Source organism: Ochotona curzoniae, unplaced genomic scaffold (genome assembly GCF_017591425.1).
Source record: "Ochotona curzoniae isolate NIBS_2020 unplaced genomic scaffold, NIBS_Ocur_1.0 scaffold_3835, whole genome shotgun sequence".
Lineage (NCBI taxonomy): Eukaryota > Metazoa > Chordata > Mammalia > Lagomorpha > Ochotonidae > Ochotona > Ochotona curzoniae.
This window is the reverse complement of record NW_024467114.1, coordinates 22,941,616-22,961,512: the sequence shown is the minus strand read 5'-3', so window position 1 is coordinate 22,961,512 and position 19,897 is coordinate 22,941,616. Positions and strand designations below refer to the sequence as shown.

At 45.1% G+C, this 19,897-nt stretch overlaps 1 protein-coding gene across 1 annotated transcript in view; it reads left to right on the top strand.

Annotated features, from left to right (window-relative positions):
- ITPRID1 (ITPR interacting domain containing 1) overlaps positions 1 to 7,693 on the top strand; it is a 71,958-nt gene extending 64,265 nt beyond the window's left edge. The window contains exons 10-13 of the mRNA XM_040964516.1: positions 188 to 1,480; positions 5,267 to 5,394; positions 6,438 to 6,549; positions 7,403 to 7,693. Of these exons, the coding sequence (XP_040820450.1) occupies positions 188 to 1,480; positions 5,267 to 5,394; positions 6,438 to 6,549; positions 7,403 to 7,693 (1,824 nt within the window). The remainder of the gene's footprint in view (positions 1 to 187; positions 1,481 to 5,266; positions 5,395 to 6,437; positions 6,550 to 7,402) is intronic.
- The last annotated feature ends 12,204 nt before the right edge of the window (positions 7,694 to 19,897 follow it).

Below are 19,897 nucleotides of genomic sequence, written 5' to 3'. Positions count from 1 at the left end.
ATGTTCTCAGTGAGGCCGTGGAGCCTGGCAGAGAGGAGGCCAAAGGTGAAGTAAGCCACTGAACTAAGCCCTGAGCTGTGACCGTCTTCTCCAAACTCTTGAGTCGGTGGTAACGATAGGGAAGAAAAACCTGGAATGCCTCTCCCAATGGTGGACTCACTCCCCTTGTTCCTACCTTCTCCCACAGATGCCTTCTTGGCCAAGCAGTCAGAACCCTGCTGAGACCACAGGCAGTAAGCCGCATGTTGGGGGCCACAGCTTCGGGTCATCTCAGGACGGTCAGCCAGGGCCAGATGAATCTGATCCCGAGAGCGCTGCGGACACACCCGTCTCAAGCCATCGCTGGAGCTCGAAATCTGCTGTGGAAGAAGCATCTCCACGCGAGGCCACCGAGGAGCCCCCAGAGCCCTTCCTGCCAGATCCAGCCCTTGCCACAACCATCCCTAGGAAGGTATACTCAAGGGAAGGCAGCCCTGTGCTCCTGCTGCCATCTTGCCCTGACTCTGAGGGCACTGGAGCCCTGGTCACTTCCATGAATGACCCTCCGTGGTTCATGGCGACCCCTACCACAGATGGGAAGGACGAGCCCTCCAGGCCCAAGGAAGCTGGTAAAGTAGACACACAAATTGGCTGCCAGGGGCCTGGGAGGCCTTCCAGAAATGTCTTTGCTGAAGACAAGACCCTGCGGATGGGCTCCGAGGCCCCAGGGGGAGAGGGAAAGAACAGACTTTGTTCTGACACCGCCACCGCCTCACTGGCACGACGACAAGGGTCTCATGTCCCTGAGTACCGAAAAATCACGCCCTATACAGATGTCTGCATTCCAATGTCTGACAGCTCCACTCCTCACCTTGAAAATCCACCTGCAGCCACTCCCCAGCTGAAGTCAAAGTGTAGAACTGGGGGTCAGACACCACCTAGGACAGAAGCCAAGACAGAAAACCTTCCTGTAAATGCTGACTTGAACTTGGGCAACTCCAGGTCGGTGACAATCCAGATGTCCTCTAGCCTGGCGTCAGCTGCCTGGAGCACTGCGGCCTCGGCAGCTGACCACAGAGGAGCAGCTCTGGAGTGCACTGCGTGTGACACTGCTGCCACAAGAGGATCAAGATCAGGGACAGAGGCGAGACAGTTCCGAGATGTTTCTGTTCAGACCTCGGGATGTGAGCCCAGGTCCTGGCAGTGCTGTCCAGCCCCACACAGTACGGCCTTGAAGCACGGGCACCAGTCTCTCACCAAATCTGTCTCTCTGGACACAGGCTTCTCCAGCACCTATCCGGGGGCCCCCTGCCTCGTTGTACCTGCGTGTGGCTGTGTCTGCTGTCACCACCATCCCCACAGTCACTGGGACACACACAGTTCCAGTCTTGAACCCCCAGCCTTTGGGCATGGCCTGTGCTCACAGGCTGGCCATCCAGAAGCCCAGTTCCTGCAGCCCATGAACACCCCTCGGGACACCGCCGTGAGGGAGCTGTGTTTTGTAAGTGCTTCTCTCTGCAAAAACAGGAAAGGGGAAACTTCTTGGGTGGTGCCCAGCCTTCCTTCCCAAATGCGAGGTAGTTCAGGGCAAACCCTACTGTTTTCAACCCATTGTCATGTTGATGGAGCGCTTTCTCATTTCTTATATAGGCTCTGATATAGATTATTGGTCTGACAAATCAATACATATCCAGAATTTACTTACGAATATAGACTCCATAGTAACACATACAAGAAATCATGCCAATCTTTGTTAGTAAAAATGATAACGCCACAAAGACAAAAATTATATTAAAAAAAAAACTCCAGAAGAAATGGCCAGTCAGTCCTTTTAGTATAAATGCTGCAATGTTTATGAATAAAATACTAACTAGCTTCTGTTTATCAGCCTTAAAAACAATAGATATCCTATTGAAGTGGAGAGATGGGGCTGGAATTATGGCATCTCGGATTAAGCCACCTCCTGAGAAGCCAGCATCCTGTGAGCGCCATCTCAAGTTCCAGTTGCTCAACTTCTAGCCCAACTCCCTGGTGATGTGTCTGCTGGCGGAAGTGTTTAGGCCTCTGCCACTCACACAGGAGATCTAATTGGAATTCCAGGCTCCTAGCTTTGCTTTGGCTCAGATAGTATTATCTTTAAAAATTCTCCTACAATGCCTGTGGTTTAAGTTTAAAGGAAAAAGTGTTCCTATTTTTGAAAAACAGTATGGACCAATTCAAAAGGAATCGTTGTCTTTTGAAACTGCTATCATTGAAGTTAAAGTCAGTTTTCATGGGTTTGAACAACTAGAGCCAACCTTCTGTTGATTTGGGGTTCTAACCACATCCTTATTTGAAATAAAAGTTCAAATCATTGTTTCCGCCCCCCAACCTTTTTAAGGATTTCTTAATTTTGAAACTGCCTGTTAAAGGACTAAACTTTATGTTTATGCTTCCAAATGGCCAGCAGATGGCAGTGTTTCAGAATCATCATCATCACTCTTCTGAGCAAATACAAACCATTTGTTCCCAAATCCTACTCATAAAGTCACCCCTAAAAGGTCTGGATGAAGCACCATTTTCTGTGTTTCTGTGCAGCCACACTGAACACCTTATTTCCATGGATCTGACTTTTCATGTCCTTGAGAACTTGAAAGTGAATTTGGGTCAGTTGTGACCAGTCTTGGTTGCCTTCTGGAAACGAATTTGAACCATTTCATCAACTTGCTACTAAATAGCAGATACTCCGACTTCTAGAAGTTCCTAACAACACTGTTGGTGCTACTTTAGTTCAAGCAAGTCTGAAGAAAACACTTGAACCAAGAGACATGAATTTGAAATCTGACTGCTATTTTTTTTCCCACCACGGGCAAATTATTCTATATCAGAACACATATCTGTAAAAGCAGCCCTTCTTGAGCCCTGAAATGTTTTCTGATTAAAAAAAATGATTTCCATTTTGTTTGAAAAGCAGAGAGATAGAAACAGATACACTTAGAGAGAGAGAGAGAGAGAGAGCTTCCAGCTACAGATACACTCCCCAAGTACTTGCAGCATTAAGGGGTGGGCGAGGCCAAAACCAGGGGCCCAGAACTCAATCCAGATGGTGGAGGTCCTGTTGCTTCCTAGGGGGTGTACTTGTAAAGGGATGGAACGAAAGCCAAATCTAGCCGCAAATCTATGGTCCCCAGTCAGGACACAGGCATCCCCAGTGGCAGTGTAACCATTGTGCCAAATAGCTGCCTTTATTTTCTGGACTTAAGAGTCACCATTTAACTTTCGAACATTCTTGCTAACCTTAATCATATTTCGAAGATCCATTCACACTGACGCAAATACTGGAGAGTTTTATTATGCAAAGTACTATTCTGTTTAGAACATGGAGGATTCAAAATTGAACTCTCAAGGCAAGGTGATGGGGCATTTTCAATATTAATATATTGCTCTGTGATAGGTATTTTATGATGAAACAGTCCTCAGGTTTCCAGAATGTTGGCCATGCAGTTCTGGGGAGAAGGGGAAGAAATCCAGAGCTTCCCAGAAACAAACCTGGAAGCAATTGGTCTCCTCCAAAAGAGGATGAAGGAAAGGCTGGCAGGGGCGTCAGCAAAGTGCTTTTTTTTTTTTTGTATGATGATGATGATGATGATGATGAAAGCTACCTTTTTGAAAAAGGAGCCCTAGATGGTACTGTCGGCTTCTGTCCCGTTGGCCTTCCTATCAGCAAGGGACACTGGGAAATAAAGTTTTTTAGACAGACACATCAGGTAATAGAACTGTTTTGGTAATAATAAGGAGAAAGATAGTAGGCAGCTCATAGCTTCATACCAATCTACAAGAGGATCCAAGGCTGTGAGTCTGCTAGAGACAGGTGCAGAGCCCAAGATGCATCGTTACCACTCGACTGCACAGGATTGATGCAGACGGCCCAGATCACAGATCTATTCATGCCATGATCCAATAGCAGCTACAGAGCCAGAAGGACGACTGAACAAACCACAGTGTGCCCCACCAACAGGTTTAAACACAGCAGACATGCGCTAAAGCAGTAAAAGCACATTTTATTCTGTGAACTACTGACAGTAGGGAAAGAACAGAACTCTGTGCAGAGGTGAATTGGGAATATTTAAGAGGGACCGAGGAGGACGAGAGCTGTAGCTCTGGAGAGTCAGAGAATGGAAAGTGAGGCAGATTGCTTGAATTGGATACACTGGATTGGATGTGTTGATAGTCAGAGACCAAAGTTAGGGATCCACCAACCAACTGGGACTGGAAGATTGGGAGAATAGCTCTCAGATCCGTGAGAGAGACACTTCTGAGTTGTTCAAGAAGCATGTTCTTCCCAGTTCATAGGCCTCTCGAAGGGGAGGGTATCGGAGACCCTCAGGTCCAGTGTCAGCTAGAGCAGACAGTAGACTGGCAGCATTGGTCTTTCCCAGGCAGGTGTTTTAACTGGCAGAACAGAGATCGTCCCCAGGACAGGACTTGGCACCACTAGAGATCCTGCCAGAGTCAGGGCAAGTTTCTTAGCAAAGAGGTGTGGGCAGAACTGTGAGGTGTGGAGAGAGAGATCTGCAGTTCCCAGAGGCTGTAAGAATTTGTCCAGATTAGGAAAACAAACCTGGGCATGAACATAGTCCTACAGGGGAAGTAACATAAGAAGGATGGCACATCAAGAGCAAGTGTGGCGGGGGGGTAGGTAACTGGAGTTTATATCTAGACGCTAACTGCTGGAGAGGATGGAACCCCTACTCCTCTGTCTTGCTCAGACAAGTTTATTAGCTGAGTGAAGCCATTCCTGCAGCTCTTAACCTCCAGGGACTGTGTCTCAGCAGGGCTAACAATAAAAGAAAATATTCTAAGCAGATTTTCCTAAATCAGACACAAACCACCTGAACAGATGTGTTTCCTGCTATTGATACTCAAGAGTGAGGCAATACTTGGCACCCAAATTAAACAGAATTAACCAGACTGGACTTTTCTAAGCACAAGTCCTGAATCTGGCTCTTTCCCCATCTCTGTTCTGTTTATACCCTTTTATTCCTGTATCATCCAGTCCTAGTAGGCCCTCGAGACTGACACCCAGAGATGACCCAACAACCATAACCCTCCTTGCCAGTCATGCATCGCTCTTGTTGCTTCCCAAAGCCAGGGACTGGACTCTGTTCTCTTCCTTATGCAAGCCTCAGTCAGGCTGGGCGTACAGGTGGGCCCAAACAGGAATGAGTCTGCCCCCTCCGCTGGGGTCAGAAGCTCCTGCAGCGACTCAGGAAGCATTGCCTTCCCTGTTCCTCCTTGGTGTTCTCAGGGCACAGCCCACGAGATGGAAGCCATGAAGCTGCTCTGCCGGAGTTTCTGGGAACATTTGGAGGCGACGGAGCAGTACCTCTCAGGACAGCAGGCACTGTTCTCCAGACACATGTCCGAAGAGGAAAGGTAATTTTCTAAAAGAGGGCCATAAAAGTAAGTATCTGTCCCACATCTGGAACAAGAAAAGTAATCAGAGCAGGACAGTGGGGCATCCTGGAGCAGGATTAATGAGAAACCCACTGGCTTTTCCCCTGCTTTCAAGATCTCTTTCTTGGGCCTGGCGTGGTAGCCTAGTGCCTAATGTTCTTGCCTTGTAAGTGCCAAGATCCCATATGGGCACCAGTTCTACTCCCGGCATTCCTGCTTCCCACCTAGCTCCCTGCTTCCCACCCAGCTCCCTGCTTCCCACCCAGCTCCCTGCTTGTGGTCTGGGAAAGCAGTCGAGGACGGCCCAAAACCTTGGGACCCTGTGTCGGCATGGGAGACCTAGAAGAGGCTCCTGACTCCTGGTTTCAAATTGGCTCAGCTCCAGTCATTGCGTGCACTTGGGGATTCATCAGACAGAAAATCTCGCTATCTGTCTCTCCTCCTCTCTATATATCTAACTTGCCAATAAAAAAAAAAAATCTGTTTTTTTTTTAAAGATCTTGCTGTCTCAGTGGGAGTATGTGAGGGCCATTGGCTAAATGGGGACATTTGGGAAAGTCGGAAGCAGGGCAGTCAGCTAGGAGCCGAGGTGTAACCAGGATAACTGCAAGTCCGTGTCGTTGTCATATAGATTAGACATATACCCCCAAAGTGTACAAATAATTCCTACTCTGGAAATAGGAGATGAGAAGAGTGTACTTGTAAATGGATCTGGGGATTCTTTATCATGAAGATAGAAATTTCATAAAACTAGATGGTGGTGATGCTTATAGCACCTGGTAAATGGGTTAGGAATTGCTGAATTGGGCTCTTAAAACAGGTGAACTCTACGATGTGCAAATTATACACAATAGAAAGACTGTTTTTAGTAATGCAGTCTGCCCTGGTGTTGTTTCTTTGTGTGCAACTGAAACATATAAAGAAAGTGACATTCTCTCTTGAGAAATTTCAAAGGCAGGCCTTACATTATGAAAGAGACAGTGGAAGATGGCTTATTGTGGTGGTTTTCTGCTTACCTGCAGGGAGGAGGCAGCCCAGCTGCAAACCTTACGCGAGGCCCTGAAGCAGCAGTTGACAGAGCTGGAGTTTCAGTTAGGAGACCGAGCTCAGCAAATCCGAGAAGAGATTGTTTTGGTATGGGGTGCTGTGTGTGAAGTTTGTATCCACGGTTTGGGGAATGGGAGGAAGGTGGCTTCAATGAAAAACCAGATTGTGCAATCAGTATGTTTATCATAACTAAATATAACATAATGAGATACAGCTTGGCTTTCTGACAGCCACACAAGCAGCACTAATCCAGATTGGAGCACTGCTGTGGTTTGATGACTGGTTTGAATGTTCCCTATAGGTCCATGGGTAAAGCCCCTGAGTGTGTCATTGAGAGGGCATAGAAGCTTTGAGGGGTGGGGTCTAGTGGCATGTCCTTGGAGACTGCACTGTTGAAAGTGGTTCTCATGTAGCCTCTAATTTTCAAGAGAAAGTTGTTGCAAAAGCCCGAGTTGGCCCCCAATTGTGTTTGACTGCCCCCCAGCAAAGATGTTAAGTACTTAGTTCCTATGTAACCTGGCCTTTGCTAGCGCACCTGGTCCTCACCAGAACTGAATCAATTCAAGTGTCATGCCCCTGAGTACCCCAAAGCTGTGAATTAAACAAACCTTTATATGAAATTTAGCTGCCTTGGTGTTGCACTTTAGCAACCAAAGTTGACCAAGATAGACTCAGGTCACCTAACTGCCAATGTAAGTCTTTATCTCTGTTTTATAAATGAGAGGTTACTTGTCTGCCCGTTTTCCACATGAGAACATGAATCTTGGGCATGGCAAAGCTTATCTTTTAATATGGTTGAAATCACTACTAAAATCTACTATTGGCTCAAAGAACCCAGAATGAAGACTTGACCATCTGATAAAGGACTTTCTCCCAAGGCTGAGTTAGATGCCCTGTGCAGGTGCGTTGTTCATTATTTCCTGTCATTCTTTTCTTTCAGCAACTGGAGCTCCTCACAGGGGAACTACGTCATTATACTTGGACAGAAGGAAATGGTGGCCAAGCTTCCTGTGCTACACCCCACCCAGTCATGACTCCCGAGGTTGCAGTTCCTCCCAGCATTGGCCCAGAGCCTCCCCCGGCAGGTGATACTCAGATGGCCATCTTCACCCAACCTACCCTGGAGACCAGCACCAGGATGTCTTCTCCATCGCTGGCTCAGACAGAGGCGGGTCCAGCATCTTCCGCACATTGTCCTCTTGGAGGAAAAGATACACACATTTTCGTCTAGATCAGAGCAGGCTTGATGATCTTTGAGCAGAATGTCAGAGCCCAGGCCAGCTGCAGCAAAGAAATCTGGGCGGATATGAGATGCTGGCATCTTAACCAATGTCTCAGATGCTGGAGTTACACAGGAAGTTCATTGTGGCAACCAGTCCAAATGCAGGCATGGTTCTCTCACTGTGTGACTGTTTCTCATGAACTTTTTGAAGGACACTCACATGTGCATGTTTTGAACATTTTTTACACCAAAATAAATTTGTCTTTTCATTCCATTTCCCATAAATTGTTTGCAGTGTGCTTGCACTGAGGGAGAGAGATGGAGACAGAAAAGCAGACAATGAAGGACAGATGGAGGACTTCTGTGTTGTCAGGACACTCAACAGAAAAAACAGCAGGAGGACTCCAGAGATAGGAGAGCCTCATTGGGCAGAGGGCTCCCAAACACCAAGGCAGGTGCAGGATGGAAATAAGCTATGAGGCTGGGCGGTGGGCAGCTTCAAAGGAAGAACTGTTTAGATTCCTTGCTGAAAGTGACCTCTACTTACCCGTCATGTCAAATAAGTTTGAGTCTTCCCTCATGGCATTGAATTTCCAAGAGTGTTTGCTGACTGCCCCATTCTTCATCTATTGGCTGGCCCTCAGAGACTGCTGCTGCCTTTGGCTTTGATGTCTACCTCCCTGCATTTCTAGTATATATATATATAATGTTATTTGAGAGGTGGATAGGAGAGTATTAGGACTCCCATCTGCTAGTTCACTCAGTGCCAACGATGGTTGATACTGTGCTGAGCTGGGAGCCAGGAATGCAGACCAGGTCTCCCATGTGAGTGGCAAGGACTCAGCTGAGACGTCACTACTGCTTCCCATGGTCTGCATGCGCAGGGAGCTGGAGTCAGGAGATGGAACCCATTGAGCCCAGACACTCTGATAGGGACATGGTTGTCTTCACCATCATCTTAACCATAGACTACATGCCTTCTCCACTTCCTGCCAGTTGATGGGGGTGGGAGCCTCACAAGCTGGACAGAAGTAATGTCAGACTCAGCGTGATGGCTCACTGGCTAAATCCTCACCTTGCAAGTTCTGGGATCCCGTATGGTCACTGGTTCATGTCCTGCCTGCTCCACTGATACTGTATCTAAAATATATTAGCAGTATTTGATGAACCAGTAAGTTTAAAATATCAAACCTGGCTCCAGGATTTAGAGCCCTGAATTGCACATTGCCACTGGATGTAGAAATCCTGGCTGATGTTTTTCTCTTTCAATACTTTAAAAAGCTTCTAGCACTGATTTTCTGCTTTTGTTTTAGCCTCTAAGATTTCGGATGAAAAAGCTCTGACTAATCTGTCAATTTGTTGGATGTAATACAATTTTTCCTCTGGGATCGTTCAAGATTTTTTTGTTACGGTTTGATATTGATCTTTGATTACAATGAGTCAGAGCATGTTGTCTTTGATTTTGTTCTCTTTGAAGTTGATTTGTTTTCATTTGTAACTAAATACTCCTTATAAAGTTTGGATGTTATCGGTGACTATTCAAATATATTTATGTTTTTATTTCTTCCTCTCCTTCTAGGACCACAATAGGAGCAGTATAAGAGCTTCTGATTTTGTCCCACAGTTGTCTGGCACTCTTTTTATTCACTTTATGTCAAATGTTTTCCACAATCTGTGTTTTCTGCCAGCTAATGTTTATTGATATACCTGCAAACCTACTGACTTTTTGCTTCCACATCTCTGTTTTGCTTTGGACGTCCTTCAGAGAACTTTTTACATCTGTCACTGAATCATGAAGTTCTACAAATTCCATGCAATCCATTGGTAGAACTCGCACTTCTTGGCTGAGAAGGTCCATCCACTCCTTTTAAGAGTATTCATTTGAAACCCAGCATGATAACCTAGTGGCTATATCCTTACCTGCATGTCCCAGTTCATGTCCAGGTGGTTCCACTTCCCATCCATCTCCCTGCTTGTGGCCTGGGAGGGCAGTAGAGGATGGCCTAGGGTCTTGGGACCCTATACCCACATGTGAGATCCAGAAAAGGCTTCTAGCTCCTGGCTTCGGATAAGTTCAGCTTCAATCATTGCAGCTACTTGGGGAGTGAACCAATACATGGGAGATCTTTCTCTCTGTCTCTCTCTCTGTGAAGCTGTAGCTTCAATAAAAAATAAATAAATCTTTTGAAAAATAGAGTATTCACTCACCTATCTTCATGGATTCACCTAAACTTATGAATTATTATAAGAGGTACATTAAAATCTCCCTTTAATGAAAATAGCCATAAGAATGTGGAGATATTTCTGGTTCTTTGTGTATCAAGTCATTCTGGGGACTCTTGATAGTATGCTGTAAGATGGGAGCTGCTGTGCATACCTTAGGGGCCAATCAGCTTAGCTCAGATTCTGATCACCACTCTGACCCATCTGCATACTGTGGTACCAGCCTTCCCTTGCTATGACCATGAGTATATACCACCCAGTAGTCAGCCTGGGACCTGGGTAGTGGTCTGCGCTTCGGTCCGTGTTGAAAGCCTTTGTTTTGCTTTTACAATCAGTACTTTACATACACAACTCAGGGACAATCTGAAACTTTATACACTGATTTAAATGATACCTTTTCTTAGCTACTCCCTGCCTGTCAATCTTCTTATCCTTCCCACCCCTGTTTTTTTTCTTTTTCTTATAGGCTCTTACTAGGAAATTATGGTTGTAGCATCATGAACTATCTGCAGCTGGATTGGCCTCAGCACAGAGTAGCAATAGAAAGCAATCTGAGAAGACTGCGTCTGTAGCTGCCACCTGCTTCCACCTGTCCTGCCACTGCTCTCACCATTGCATGGGAATGTGCCTTGCTGCTGGGACCTGCCTGGGGTAGGCCTGGGAGATGCAAAAGATGAATTTCCCAGGGAACTCCTTTTCTAATCCTTTGGCCCCCAAGGTTTTTTTTTTTTTTATGTTAGTACTTGTTTGAAGAATCATGTTGCCCTAGAATTTATGCCAGTAAAGATGAGGGTGGGGGAAAGCAGGACGTCATTTCTAGAGGTGTTTTTCTTCAAGCGCTGTATTCCCCCTCCCGGTTGACTTGGTATTATTTGCCTTTTTGAGTCCACAAGTAGCTATCTCATATCTTCTGTTCAAGGCTCTTGGTCTTAATCAATGGAGAAGACAAGATAACATGTACATAGTCCATCTCAACCAGAAACAACGCAGTTATCAGCCCACTTAGGTTTAATGTTCTCTTTATATAGTAACAAAAACACATGCATACCATGTATGAAGCACTGTGCTAACTCCACGATGGATGAGATTTTTGTATATAAAAAAACAAATTACTATTATTATTCTTATTTTAACTATCAGGAAACAGGATTTTAGGAACTGAGTGAATTGCTTAATGCCACACTATTAGAAAACCAAGCATGATCCCAAACCCCTGTTCTGAAGGACTCTACGGCCTAGCCCTGTCCAGCTCTGTCACACAGTCCACGTCAGGCCAGAGCTACAGATGTTCTGATTCCAAGTGAGGATCAAGCAGGAGAGTTCTCTGGAATCCGCACTCTTCCAGCTTTCAGCATTGATTAGGTCATGGTGGAAGATATACTGATGCACAGGTAGTTGAAATCTAATATCGCTTTGTGTTGATAACTGGGCAGCTGTTTATTTAAAGGAAGTGGAAACAGGTGTGTGGGCCCTGATTCAATTACGTGACGGAGGGGACACACTGATCCATGGCCATTTTCAAGGAGACATGCTGATGGTGCTAATTAATCATCTGTCTGTCAAAACAAAATAGAACATAATAGAAAATGATGTTCCAGTTGCCCATGCCACAGGTATGGGACACAGACTCCTGTGCCTGGCTTTCCCTGCAAGCAGATGCAACTGTTTACGGTGACAGAAATTGAGATGCAGTACCCGAATCCTCCAGGATTATTGTGTCTGACACAGTTATGAAGGAGCAGGGTTTTAGACACTCTTGCCAACAGCATGGGACCTCATCCAACAGGAATCACCACTCAGAGGGAGCCTCCCCTTCAAGTTATTAATTGAGTCTTTAGATCATGAGGCTGCCCCATGGGTATGGCTGGAAGGGACACATACTATTCTGTGTCCTAGAACACTCCAGCTGACCAGACATGTGTCCTCACTGTGGAGCAGTGTAATAAATAATATTTAATTCTTCTTTCATTTATCTCCTTGTCACTCAGTTGTCTCAGTTTTTAAAACACAAAGGAGGTAGTTGGGTTTCCTGTTCAGGAATCTCCAGGTTTTGTTTTTCCCAATGCATTTCTAATTCTCTCTGCAAAGTTCTATGGAACTGTACTTGACCCCACCTTGTGCATCTTCATGAGCTAATTTCATGCAGCTCTCTCCCCCTTGCCTCTGATCTAGCTTTCTGGGCCTTGCTACTTCCATCTCAGGGGCCGTCCCTGGACTGTTCTTTGTGTTTGCTTTTCAGCTTTCCTCCGATATTTGTAGGGTTGTTGGTTTCTCATTCTGATCTCTGTTCAGATGTCTCTTGTTCAGGAAGGCTTCCTGGGTAGCCCAGCCACACCAGTGTTTCTTCCTATGCACACCTCTACGTAGGCGTTGCCCTGTTACCTGAGTCACTTTCCTTTGTACTGTGTGTTTTCTGAATTTTTGCATCTTCCTGTGCTCATTCATTCAGTGTGTGTCTCCTCTACTAGAATGTAAGACTTACGGAGGAGGGACTTGTTTGTCTTCTTTTTCTTCTTTTCTCCCCTAAAACGCTGCTTAGTATATGGTAACTCACAAAAGGACTTAATGAGTGAATGGATGGAAGAATTATTAACCAGTTAACAAGATTAGTAAAAACTGCATAAACATAAATAAGACAGTCTAATCCATCAGAGAGTTTTCAGTTTGAGTAAGAAAACATATACAAGTAATCACATTACTTCCTTGCTCATGTGAGGGGATTTTATTTTTTTTTAAGATTTTATTTATTTTTATTGGAAAGTCAGCTATACAGAGAGGAGGAGAGACAGAGAGGAAGATCTTCTGTCCGATGAGCCACTCTGCAAGTGACCGCAACAGCCGGTGCTGTGCTGATCCGAAGCCAGGAGCCAGGAACTTCCTCCAGGTCTCCCATGCGGGTGCAGGGGCCCAAGGCTCTGGGCTGTCCTCCACTGCTTTCCCAGGCCACAAGCACAGAGCTGGTAGGGAAATGGAGCTGCCAGGATTAGAACCAGTGCCCATGTGGGATCCTGACATGTTCAAGGCGAGGACTTTAGCCGCTAGGCTACCGCGCCAGGCCCGAGGGGATTTTATTAAGTTCCAAGGAAAAGGGTATTGGAAGATTTCAGTGTGAAAAAAATTTTTTAATTCATTTGTAGTCTTCTCACATGACAGATTTCTGTGAACTTTCTGAAACACCTCCCCAAGGCACACTTTTCATAAATCTCTGATCAATAAGACTTTTCATCATTTTTAAAAATTTAACAGAAAAGGCAAAACAATTAGGACAACAAATCAGTCTTGAATAACTTGAATGCAACCCAAGGAACAATGTTGCTGCTTGTGCTTCAGGCTGGTGTCTCCCCTAAAATTGGAAGAGTTTTCTCCAGTAGGCTGCACACCTCAGTGTCAGCTACCCCAATCACTCATGCCTTCCACCTCCCAGGTCAACCCCGGGCTCCCGCTTGCTTCCTCAGCACATGGAACACACTGTCTAGGCCCCCTGTGCTGTATCGTCATGCCCCCTCTCAAAGCCCTGCCTTAAAATAAGATTTATTCTGGGAAGGTTTTCTTTCCCTTTGGGAGCCTGTGTCTATATACGTTTTTCAGCTTCTAGTCAAGCATCTAGGTTACATAGTCTCAAGTGTGACTGCCTATTAAAATGATCTGCGAGGTCTCAGAAAGTTACCATTGCCTAGAAACCACAATCAGGAATGTTTATGTAACTTAACTGGTCTAGGGGTGAGGACAGGTGCTGGCATTTTGTTGAATACTCTTTTTATTTTTTTTAAATGATTTTTAAAAAGAGTTATTTTTTTTTTTGAAAGTCAGATTTTTACAGAGAGGAGAGATAGAAAGAGAGATCTGTCTGCTGGCTCACTCCTCTTGTGGCCACAATGGCAGGAGCTGAACCAATCCAAAGCCAGGAGTTTTGTCTGGGTCTCCCACGTAGGTGCAGGGTCCCAAGGCTTTAGACCATCCTGTACTGCTCCCCCAGGCCACACGCAGGGAGCTGGATGGGAAGTGGAACATCCAGGACACAAAGCAGTGCCCACATGGGATCCCAATGCATGCAAGGCAAGGACTTTAGCCATTAGGCTATCATGCTGGACCCTGCTGTAACACCAACCCAGGCTTAAGAACCAAGAGTCTCAATAATCTAGAAGGCATTATGTTTGTGCTCAATAATTCACACATGTATATGAAATTTGACTTCTTTCTATAACTCCAAAGGAGAAAGTTAAGCACCTCTGAAGCAATTCTTTCACAGGACAACTGGTAGGTCCTGTCCTTCCTTATTCACCTGCTCCAATCCTTGATTTTTTTTCCCCTCAAAAAGTGCCGAATATAAATCTTCTCTAAGAGATGGATTTACACTGAGTGCTTGTACTGAGATTAGAGGGTGATTGACGTCTGACTGACCTTTGAATTTCATTTTCTTGTGACTGACTAGATCGGGCCCCAATCTATAAACAGTGGAGCTTTGCGAAGGAGTTACTGACCTAAATGTAAAGGTGTAAGTCTTTGTGGAATTCTGCAGAGTATATCAAAGGCAGACTCTATAGGAATTTTTTCCAACTTTGCCTCGCTGACTATATATTACTTGACTAATTTGGATGACTGATTGGTCTAATATAGAGCTGTTGAGTGTTCATTCAATGCCAGGTGCTGTGTGGGGCCTTAAGCAAACAAAATAAAATAGACAAGGCTTTGCTTTTGTGTGGTTTGCAATTGGAAGACAGGTGGGAATGCGTAACATGCAAGTGAATAAATATAGGAAGGCTGCATTTTCAAATAAGAATAACTACTTTTATATATCAAAAAATTAGAGAATATGATAGTGACTGCACTGCATTTTTTAATCAAAGTTAGGCTAACTCTGTCATCAGGACAGAATCACGATGTTAGAGGAGCAGAATGAGCCGAAGCCATGCTGATATGAACCGATGTTGGCAAGGATGTAGAGAAACCAAAATGCTGTTACATTGCGAGGGGATGGAATGCAAAGCAACATTCCAGTGCTCATAGGTTACCACTTAACCTAACAATTCACTCCTATCCACTTGAGAAAATGAAAATGTATGGCCATGTGGGGAGAGTATTGTGGTTCAGAGTTAGGCACCTTGTTTAAATTACTAACGTTGGAAAGGGTTCCTGGACCAAGTCTTGGCTACTCTCCTTCCCATCCAGCTTCCTGTTAATGCACAGTCAAGGAGGCTGCAGGTGATGGCTCGAGTGCGTGAGTCCCTGCTGGAGGCCTGGTTGGAGTTCCAGGCTCCTGCTCTTTTCCTAATCCATCCCTGGCCATTTGGAAAGTGACCCAGCAAAGGAAAGCTTTCTCTCTCCATTCTTTCACTCCCTTCCACTAACTGTGCTTTTCAACTAAACAGTAATAGACATTTTTAAAAAGACTCATTCACAAATAGCTATAGATTATTCATAGTAGTAAAAAAGTAGAAACAACATACATCTCATCAACTGATGAATGAATAAACAAACTGTAACATGTTCACACAAAAAGAACATTCTTCAGCAATACAAATTCAAGTTCTGATATCTACTATAACATAGTAAAGTGGTATCCTAGTGGTACATTGAAAGTGGTATCCCAGAATGACTTCTCTTTGGGGAGTGGTGAAAATATTAGATTAGATTATGGTGGAAATTCAAGTTATGTAAATATACCAAAAAATAAACCACATTAAATTATTCAACTTCATTGTATTGCATACAAAATTATATCTCAATGAAGTGTGGGGCAACGTTGCACACACCGGTGGGCAGAATACTTCCAGAAAGGAACAGCAGGCCAAGCCTTCCGGCTGAGAGCGAACGTCCTCTATTTAGAGAATAGAGAGAGGTCCGTGAGGCTGGTGCCAGTTGAGGAAGGAGAAGCAGATAAAGGTCACGCCACATAGGGCCTCTCAAGCTGTGACAGAGTTCAGATTTTATCTTGAATGTAAAGAGAGCTCATTGGAGGGTTTGAAGTGAGACCGTGATGTGTTGGGATGCACTGAAATGAGACTGACCGCCCCGGCAGTAACTGACTCAGAGGGCAGGGCAGAAGGCAAGGATCCGAGACAAAAGTGGCCATGGTAAGCTTAGGTGAAACTTGGGAAGCTGAGCAAATTTCTCTTCTTTTGTCTCCGTACTCCTCTTCCATTTTTTTTTTGTCACAAATATATTATTTTCTATTAGTAACACAGTTTTCATGAGTTTTCACAAAATAGCAATCAAAATCTTTGAACCACTGTTAACCTTTAGTACACCCCACATAATCTATTGCTGTTCACAGAAGACTAGTCTGTTAATACTGTAAATTTCCAGTCACTTTCACATTGTTAGTATTAAGAGAGGGATTATTATCCCAATTTAGTATCCAATTTTGCTGTTCCCTTCAAAAAGCACCACCAAGGTAAAACACAGGCCACATTTCGTGCCTGTGGCAGCTCTTCCCTCACGAAGCTCGTGGCTCTCAGCAGCTTGGTGCGTTTCTAGCATCACAAGCCACGGTCTTCAGCACTGTATTTGGAAAAGAAACAAGAAGACATTTGTGGACAAACAGAATTCGCATCACCCTTCTTCCCGCCCGTGAGGTGACTGCCTTTGTGTAATGTGAAGTGGGTGGCAAAGCACAGGCCTGCTTTGGTTGACAATGACTCACAGAATGAAACTTGAGGCCTGCTATTCAATGTAGTGTTCAATAGACACTTTCCCCAGGGCTTAAATGACTGCCTACCGACATTTCAATCATCAAACACAGCTTAGGAATAAAAAGAGACAAAGGCTGCCCTCTTGTCTCGAGTCCCGATCAGTCTATCCGATGGAGAAGACTCACTGTGCTGATCATGTGACTGTCGCCTGGGACTCTCCAGCCCTCCTCCCACGCCGTGACACGTCCCAGCGCAGCTCTCCAGGTGACCCAGATATTTCTATGCCAGCTCCAAACTTTTCTATAGCATATGTCCTTCTTCATCCTAAAAGTGAGCCATTCCTCTCTGCTTTTCTCTCTCCCTTATGGTCAGAGACCCAGGTCATCACTTCTGCGTCTGCTCCAGCTTCAGTGTGGTTTTCTTCCAGCTTTTCTCCTGTGGCATCCTGCTTATAGTCGCAGGTGTCTCCTTGCTCCCCTAATTTGTCTGGCTGATAACTCCTGTTTCATTATGGTTCATGTTCTAGAAAGGCCAGAACGTGCTTTACAACACATGTGTTATAGGCAGTTTGTCCTCATTACAGTTTGGTATGTTAACTGTGTCTCCATGTCTGTTGCCAAGTTCCATAACTGCCTTGTGACCTGTCATAGACACACAGACCCACTGACTACCCTGCTCCCAGCCACATTCCCACCAAATGGGCACCCCGGAATGGCTGGCTGTCTTCTGCACCATGCCCAGGTGCATGAAGAATCCTAAAACCTGTGCTGGTCCTTCCTCTAGCTAAGTCCGTCCATTAGCCATGATGCACTCTGCAGGTGGCTAACCAGAGTCTCAGACAAGAGATCGACTGTGGGATTCCCAAGCCTCTCTGCATGCTCGGAGATCTCACAAGACACCCAGAATCCTCTTGGGCACCAAGCAGACACTGAAACAGGTTCATACCCCCTGTTCTCACTCCCCTACCTTCCCCATCCCTAACCCCACCAGGCCTTTTGTACTTGAATAAGGGAAATTTCCCTTCTAGCAGAACTTCCATTGCCACCTGGAGAGAGGAAGAGAGGAAAATGGAAAGGAAGAAATTAAAAAAGGAAATTTGGGGGAGGGCAGACAGACTCAGAATTGATTCCTGAGTTGTGAAAAGCTGGTTTGAAGGGCCCAGTGCAGTAGCCTAGTGGCCTTGCATGCACTGGAATCCCATTTGGGCACCAGTTCATGTCCTGTTGCTACATTTCTCATCCAGCTCCCTACTTGTGGCCTGGGAAGGCAGTAGTTCAGAATGGCCCAAAGCTTTGGGGCCCTGCACCCATGTGGGAGGCTCCTGGCTTCTGGCTCCTGGCTTTGGATCGGCACAGCTTCAGCTATTGCAGCCACTTGGGGAGTGAATCAATGGACAGAAGATCTTTCTGTCTCTCCTCTCTGTAAATATGCCTTTCCAATAAAAATAAACAAATCCTTTTTTTAAAAAAAGCTAGCTTGAGACTTTTCTAGGGTGGGGTAAGGCCTTCCCCTTCAGCAGGGCTTAGCTCAACACATTAGTGACTCCACTCCACCTCTGTCTCCTCCCACACTCGTGGAATAGCTGTCTCTGATCATACATTGTTTTCAAAGTTCTAATGAGTATATCGATATAAATTTGTGTCTGGATTGATCTTAGAGATTCTTATTTGACAGAATTATACTTGATTTCATCATTCATGAAAATATAAGAATAGAAGGTCAGGCAACAGAATGTGAAGAAGTGAATATCCTCTGCCTGCCTGCTGTGAACCGTGTAATGTGATAGTTACATTGCTGCTGTGCTGTCACTTCATACACTCTGCCACTCTGTAAGACAGGAATCATAGCCCGTTCTGCGGATGGGAAATGAGATCTCAGAGATCTCCTAAAGTGTAAAGGGAACGAGACCGATGTTCCGTTCAGTTCTCTAGGACATCAAAATTTGCCCCTTTCTTTCCCCTATACTCTGAGGCAAGAATGCATCTGAAGAGCATGGAAGAAATAATTCAGGACATATACTGTAAATGACCAGGTGGGAAATGAGATGGGATCAGATCACATGACTCTTATAAATGTTTAGAAAACACCTCGAAGGTAATTGGCTTCCTTGCCGCTTTCTGGATTGTGGTGAGAATGTGAGAGAAGTTTCTCTGGGAACAGTGGCAGAGTTGAGGTATGGTCAACTTAGTCCACCCCACCAATCCAACCCCAAATGAAGACAATCTAGTAAAAGCCAAGTGCTGATACTCTAACCCTCCCTCTGAGCAGAACAGACCGCTGGACTGCTCCCATGGAGGCATTCCAGAGCTGCCACTGCCAGGCCAGGGGATCCTGGACAGATGGGAGCAGGAAGTAAAAGAGCAGTCCTTGCTGTGGATAGATATTCTTGCCAGAAACTGAGTCGCTGACCTTGCTGGCACAAGACTTAAGAGGTTCCCACTGGGCCTTAAGAGCATAGTGATATGAGGCATGTAATTTTCTTGAAATCAAGTGTGGAAGTTATAGCTTCTATTTTAAATACATGCTGGGTTCAAAATTTGCTTTCACATATTCCTAAATGGTGCATCATTTTTCATGCAATTGAATCCAAAGTGGGAAAGTCCTAAAACTTTAAGAGATTTTTTTCCCCCACATCACAAAAACCATAGTCATTACTTTTCCTTATGCTCCTGGAGAGTTAATGAGCTTCCTTATTAATATTTTGCTAGCACAATTCAGATATAATAACCCCTCATATCGAAATACTCTCTGAGTAACAAAAGCTTTTAACTGCACTGCCCTTACCTTGAAATCCTGTGTGCCCTTTGGGAAACACTATGTGCCTGCTCCCTCTGTGTTCACAAGTCCCCATAAACAGTACGTTGCGTCTGCTGGTATTACCATCTGGTAGCTGACATCAATTCCCTCACTGCTTTCCTGCAACAAGGCAGCCTTCTATGAATGCTTGCGGTAACGTTTGACAGGCTTTAGCGTCGCAGTGGGGATTAAGCTCTGTTCCTTTATTGTGCTGCCTCTGTGGTGGAGATTTTTCAGGATTCGGGCAATTTCACAGATTGGGAAAGTTGTAATAGCTTAGCTGCAAGGACATGAACAAGGCAAGAGGGTGATGGATTCATTCTCCACAGACCTGTGCCTTCTCACAGGCCATGAGGGAGAACCAGTGACCAAAGAGCAGCCGGGTGCCCCTTAGTCACTTTGAGCTACATTAGTCAGCATCTTTTCTGCATGTTTCTCACTTGTAGTACACTTACTTAATTGAGCATCAGAGAAGCCACAGCAGAATTAATATTCAAACAAAGCTTCGAATTAGTCACTGAATAAAAGCCACATGGCTCCCTTGCTATTCCGCTGAGTGGTG